The 6,333-nt window shown below is 50.7% G+C and overlaps 1 protein-coding gene across 1 annotated transcript; it reads right to left on the bottom strand.

Annotated features, from left to right (window-relative positions):
- Positions 1-3,938: 3,938 nt before the first annotated feature.
- LOC146628151 (uncharacterized) lies at positions 3,939-5,726 on the bottom strand. Its single transcript, XM_085359608.1, has 3 exons — positions 5,277-5,726; positions 4,614-5,207; positions 3,939-4,580 (listed from the first exon to the last, which is right to left on the bottom strand). The coding sequence occupies exons 1-3, from the start codon at positions 5,721-5,723 to the stop codon at positions 3,939-3,941; spliced, it is 1,683 nt and encodes a 560-aa protein (XP_085215734.1). The 5' UTR covers positions 5,724-5,726.
- Between the last annotated feature and the right edge of the window lie 607 nt (positions 5,727-6,333).

The following is a 6,333-nucleotide window of genomic DNA, read 5'->3' on the forward strand; positions in this document are numbered from 1 at the left end:
TTTCTTCCTGCAGATATTAGTCATCTATTTCAAGAGTGCGAATATAGGTATGATTAATTGCTTGAACCAGGACTACAAAGACAGTTTTGTATAGTTTTGCAGGTGTTTGCCTGACTTGTCAGGTGAGGAACAGATTTTGTCAAACAGTTTTGCAACTCGGCAGGATATTCACAAAGCCTAACAGCTGTGATTTCTTAAAGGTACGGACCACGGAGCATTATGGTCAGGGTTCTTTAAAAACATCCCAAACATAACTTTTTTCAGAAAGAAAACTTGTTACCATACCTCCAACGATCAGTGGAATGCAGGAACGGAAGAAGGACCAATAAAGTTGAGGGATTCCACTGATCTGTAATGCGGCTTATAGGATGTGTCCAGCTATTTCTCTGGTGACATGAAGAATAAATTCATTCATCTTATCAATGAGATTCTGTGTGAAGCTGGTAAGTCCTTTGGCTGACCAGAGTATCAAAAACTGGTCATTAGGACATGAGTGACAAGTGGCTAGAGCCAGCAGGGCTCAGACCCAGGTAACGTTCCACTGCTGATCTGTCCAGACCAGTTAATCCTCAATTCCTTTTTTTTCTTTTTTTGCCTGTCCCGTTTGGTTCTTTTGCCATCAGAATTGTTGTCTAAAGGTAAAGAAAGATGCCCAACGGATTTACTTTACCAAATGGACCATCCCAGCCTTGCCGTATTGGTCTATTTGATTCACCTTTGCTTTTATTGTTAATTTTATTTTCATTTGCTGAACACGGGACAGACTTGACTGGGGAAAAGAAAAGGGAGAAAGAAAGAGGGGGAAAAAAGAGCGGGGAAGAGGGATGTGATAAGGGGCAAAAACCAACAAAACAAACAGACAGAAAATACATATATCAATCACCTGGATCACCTGTTGAGAAAGAAAAAAGAGAAAACAATCAATTCCAACTTTATGTCCAACACAAGGCACTAAACAGAGTATCACTAAAGAAAGTAAAGAAGGCCCAGCTCTGAAAGCTTCACTTCAATCCAAAGTGAAACCCAGCAACCATTTTTCATCAGGCCGTCTTTACTACGGAGAGGATTAAGTTATTTCTAGGTTTAGAACAACTTTGATCATGACTGCTGGATCCTGGAATGCACAAGTCTTGATCAGAAGCCAAAGCAGCAATTACCTGATGACAGAAGGTCATTAAGATGGCCGGCTGCCGCCTGGTTCCAGACACCCACCTTAACCACAACCAACCAGTTCCTTTGATAACATCAAACTCACTTCTTCTTGTCTAAGCTCTACCACAGTCACACTAAGCAAAGCCACCTAGTGCTAAGTACAGATCTGCTAGACTCCACTGACACCCAGCATCCCCCACAACTAAAGGAGAGGAGTGGCCCAACAGGAAGTGTCCAGGGCAAGGCAACGCCAGAGGCTGTGAGGTGGTTATGTCCATATGTCCATGCTATCTGTGTGCTGTTCTTGATTTCCCCCCTCCTACTGTAATTCCTTGGAGGCAGTAAACTGAACTAAAAAGGTTTAGGTTGACAAGTGTTTATCCTAGTTTTATTGTATATTATTAAAAAAATAAAAATAAAGAGTTATACAAGGACTTTGCATCCATCCAAGCACCTATCTGTGTGGTTTAGTCCATCCAACAATAAGCAGGATGTGATATAAAATCAAAGAGGAAGTCCTGATATACTTTATACCTTAGTATTCAAAAGGGACATGCCAAAGCGAACAGACTGTTTAAATCTATTGGTTGGCAGTAGCTCCACAGTGTAGTTTTACATAGTTACTTGGTCAGTGAAAGGCCACTGGTTCAATTCCATCTGGAGACAGAAATCCCATTTGAAGTTGTGTCAGAAGGCCTCCTGGATTAAACAAACAAACAAAAAAAAAACAACTTCCAAAAAACAACTGCTAATAAGGGAGCAGCCAAGAGCAGCTTATACTGTTTGAAGAAGCTAAGCGCACTGACACTGATTGTTTTGTATGAAGAATAAATGAACAAAATAAAACGTGCCTGTAAAATTGCCATGAACATGAAAATAAGTATTAGAGATCCAAACCACTTTTTTTCAAGGTTCAAGTTTCTTTATTTTTCACATGCATAGTTATACAAGTATAACACACAGTGAAATGTAACCTGACACGCTCCTTGACAAATGGGGGGGGGGGGACATTATATATATAGTATATACATTAGGTGAATGTGCAGTAGTAGCAGCAAGCAGGTGAATTCTGTACATTAATAAGAATAGACAATCTGACTATTTTACAGAATAGACAATATAAACATATTTAAAATTAAAGGAATTTTTGCTCTTGCTCTGGTGTTTCTCTGTTGTAGTGTTGGACAGCTTAAGGTGGAAGGACTGTCTTTAAGGGCCAGCCTCGTGTGGCCAATACAGAAACTGCAGTTTGTGTCACTTCCTCACTGGCTTCATTTTTCAGGCCTGGAGGCTTCTGCTGTAAAGGCGAAATTAGAGCATGAAATGTACAGGTTGACCTTTGACCCATCTGTTCCTTTTGCCCTATTGAGTCGACAAGTAAACTAAGGTTACTCAAATGTCTACGAGGTCAGGGCAGGGTCAACGTACCTGCAAACAGGGAAGTGGAAAAGATCACAGGGCCGAGCTTCTGTTGAGACCTTGATAACATTTGAGAGTGGTGAGGCTCAGGTCGCTGTTATGCTGGCTGTCAGTCTTAATTTACAAGGTTATGACAACGGGGAACTCTGCTATCTGCTCTAATGTTTTGAGTCTTTCTTTTTTGTACAAATGTTGCAGGACTGGCACCAAAGTCCCAGACAGAGTCTTTTTCTTTTCTAAGCTATCAGTTTCTGTTCTGTTTTTCTGCTATGTAAGAGCTCTAGTTCCCAAATCTTTGAGTTGTGCTACAAAACTCCAGCTCAACATGTGTCTGTCAGTGAATATACAGAGTTTACATAATTAACAATCCTCCGTTGGGTCTGATTTTGCCACAAAATTATTCAGTCCCTACATTTTCCACTTGCTCTAGAGTTATTGCCCTCAGGTGGCCAAGTACCATTGATCCCCATCCTGAGAATTTACATTGTGCATATCAAGAGGAAACAAATCAGCAGTGAGGAAACAAACAGCGTTTTGGTTACACTCATAAAGACCCTGGCAGGAAATTGTCACGGTCTGGCTGGCAGACCGTGGGGATGTGGGGAAGGGAGGACCCAGGCGCGGTGCTCTATGTATAAACAGTGTGTTTATTTACAGAGTGGAACAAAAACAACAATAAATCCCCGTGTTCTCCCAGACTCCCGTGTCGTGTCTCTGCGTGAATAGTTCGTGTCTCTGTGCTCTCCGCTCCCGTGTCAGCACCCCCCGGTGCTCGCTGCTCTTCGTGCCTTCCACGCTCCTCCTGCGGGAAACAATAGACGCAGCCGTCAGGACACAAATAACCGCGGGCATACACTTACACACATTAACTCAATTCGATGGGACGACTAACGTGGAGTCTCAAGGAAATGATCCCGCGTCGGTGGGAGCTTCAACTCTCTCCTAAGTAGCTCCCCCGACGAGGCCTGATCAGCAGCAGGTGTGTGACTTCGGGTGTGGCCAGTCCTTCCGCAGGGCCACACCCCTCAGGCCTGCAGGTGGCTGAGCTCCATCCTCCAAGCATACCCGCAGACACACACACACACACACACTCACATCTACAAGCATGGAGAAGAGCAGCAGCAACACCAAAATACATATAATAATAATAATATAATTCATAACTGCTCAGGGATCCTGGGTTGCTCAGACCCAGGACCCTGACAGTACCCCCCCTCTAAGGGTCGGCTCCCGACGACCCCAAAACCAAAACAAAAAACAGCGCAACCAACCCAGGGCGGGCGGCTGGGGGAACCAGGACGGAGGGCCAGAACCAAAACAAGCAAAAACAACAAAACAACAAACCGACCCAGTCCACAGTCTCAGAGTCAGACCGCGCATCCCGCAGCGGTGCAAAAAGAAAACGAAAAGACGCCACAAACAGTCACAGGCGGCCCATCAACACAACAAGAGAGTTCAGGGGGCCTACCTCGAGCCCAACGGCGGCGACGTAGCAGCTCCGGCGGACGGCCCCGGGTCCGGCGGCAGCAGCAAAACAGTTCAGGGGGCCTGCCACGGGTCCGGTGGCGGCGGCGCTGCTCCTCCGGCGGCCAGCCACGGGTCCGGTGGCGGCAGAACGGTTCTGGTGGCCTGCCACGGGTCCGGTGGCGGCAGAACGGTTCCGGTGGCCTGCCACGGGTCCGGTGGCGGCGGCGCTGCCCCTCCGGCGGCCTGCCACGGGTCCGATGGCAACGTCGCTGCTCCGGTGAGCAACAGCGAGGCGTGGCAACAGGTCCATGACGCGCCGATCGCTGACGTGGACGCACCGGACGTGGACGGCGAGGAGGCCGCGCTAGACGTGGAGGTCCCTCCGGTCCGCTGACCTCCTCGGCCGGCAGCGAGAGCTCCTCCTCGGCCGGCAGCGAGAGCTCATCCTCGGCCGGCAGCGAGAGCTCCTCCTCCGGCTCGCTGAGCTCCTCAGCTGGCAGAGCGGGCTCCTCCGGCTCGCCGAGCTCCTGCTCGGGCATGCTGAGCTCCACAGCTGGCGATGCGGGCTCCTCCGGCTCACTGAGCTCCTGCTCGGGCATGCCGAGCTCCTCCGGCTCGCTGAGCTCCTCAGCTGGCGGTGCGGGCTCCTCCGGCTCGCTGAGCTCCTGCTCGGGCATGCTGAGCTCCACAGCTGGCGATGCGGGCTCCTCCGGCTCACTGAGCTCCTGCTCGGGCATGCCGAGCTCCTCCGGCTCGCTGAGCTCCTCAGCTGGCGGTGCGGGCTCCTCCGGCTCACTGAGCTCCTGCTCGGGCAGCTGGACGAAGTCTGAGGTTTCCCGAGCTTGCACTACCCCCCGGGCTTTACGCAGGGTGCAAAGGCAGGCGGAAACTCCCTTGAGCTGGCCGAGGTAGGGGTTTCCCTCCAGGATTGCCTCGATGGCGTTTAACCCCACCACTCCTGCCCTTGCGTTGGTGGTGTGAGTTACCCAGTCCATCAGGCGTTGGACGCGGGTGAGGTCGCTCTCTCCGGACAAGGCCGCTGGAGTGGGCAGTGGAATGGAGGCTGCTGCTGGTGGAGAAGATGGCTGAGCGTGTGATGTGGATGGTGAACAGGATGAAACGGTAAGCGGTGAGGTAGATGTCGCGGGGGATGATTCAGCAGGTGACGGCTGGATCACTAGCCGGGCGATAGGCTGAGGTACAGCGACCAGCTGGGCCGCGGGCTGCACTTTGGCTACCGGCTGGGCAGCTGACCGTATAAACATAGCCCCAGAGTAAACAGTTGAGGTGAGTGACGATGAATTGTCCATATGACTCACCACAGCCGGCTGTTGAGATGTCTGTGGATTTAGCTGCGGTGAGGAACGCTGGCGGCGCGAACGTCGTTTCCGTGTCGGCGTCGGGGCCGGCGTCTCAGGCAGTGAATCCACCAGCTGTCCGAGCTGGTGGGCAGCCTGAGGAGGAGAGTGGAGGGTGGAAAGTAGGAAGTCCAGGACCACCGCATTAAGGGAGTCCACCAGCCAGGGGAATTTAAAAAGCATCTCCTGCAGCCGCCTCTCCACGGCGTGACGCAAACCTTCCGCAGGCTTCTCCCACCATAATTCACACATGCGGTACACTTTGTCCATAATTTCCCTCCTGAGCCTCTCCTCGGAGACCGCTGGGTCCATAAGTGGCGGGATCATTCTGTCACGGTCTGGCTGGCAGACCGTGGGGATGTGGGGAAGGGAGGACCCAGGCGCGGTGCTCTATGTATAAACAGTGTGTTTATTTACAGAGTGGAATAAATCCCCGTGTTCTCCCAGACTCCCGTGTCGTGTCTCTGCGTGAATAGTTCGTGTCTCTGTGCTCTCCGCTCCCGTGTCAGCACCCCCCGGTGCTCGCTGCTCTTCGTGCCTTCCACGCTCCTCCTGCGGGAAACAATAGACGCAGCCGTCAGGACACAAATAACCGCGGGCATACACTTACACACATTAACTCAATTCGATGGGACGACTAACGTGGAGTCTCAAGGAAATGATCCCGCGTCGGTGGGAGCTCCAACTCTCTCCTAAGTAGCTCCCCCGACGAGGCCTGATCAGCAGCAGGTGTGTGACTTCGGGTGTGGCCAGTCCTTCCGCAGGGCCACACCCCTCAGGCCTGCAGGTGGCTGAGCTCCATCCTCCAAGCATACCCGCAGACACACACACACACACACACACACACACACACACACTCACATCTACAAGCATGGAGAAGAGCAGCAGCAACACCAAAATACATATAATAATAATAATATAATTCATAACTGCTCAG

This window comes from Diplotaxodon limnothrissa, linkage group LG7 (assembly GCF_057381915.1).
Source record: "Diplotaxodon limnothrissa isolate DT_005_m linkage group LG7, D_limnothrissa_male_GT1.1, whole genome shotgun sequence".
Lineage (NCBI taxonomy): Eukaryota > Metazoa > Chordata > Actinopteri > Cichliformes > Cichlidae > Diplotaxodon > Diplotaxodon limnothrissa.

What these genes read in the sequence shown, in the direction of transcription:
- LOC146628151 (XM_085359608.1), bottom strand. Translation starts at nt 5,723, where the DNA reads ATGATCCCGCCACTTATGGACCCAGCGGTCTCCGAGGAGAGGCTCAGG. An exon ending in TACGGTCAGCTGCCCAGCCG is followed by an intron (nt 5,208 to 5,276) that starts GTAGCCAAAGTG and finishes CTAGTGATCCAG; the next exon opens with CCGTCACCTGCTGAATCATC. An exon ending in CCGAGCAGGAGCTCAGTGAG is followed by an intron (nt 4,581 to 4,613) that starts CCGGAGGAGCCC and finishes GCTGTGGAGCTC; the next exon opens with AGCATGCCCGAGCAGGAGCT.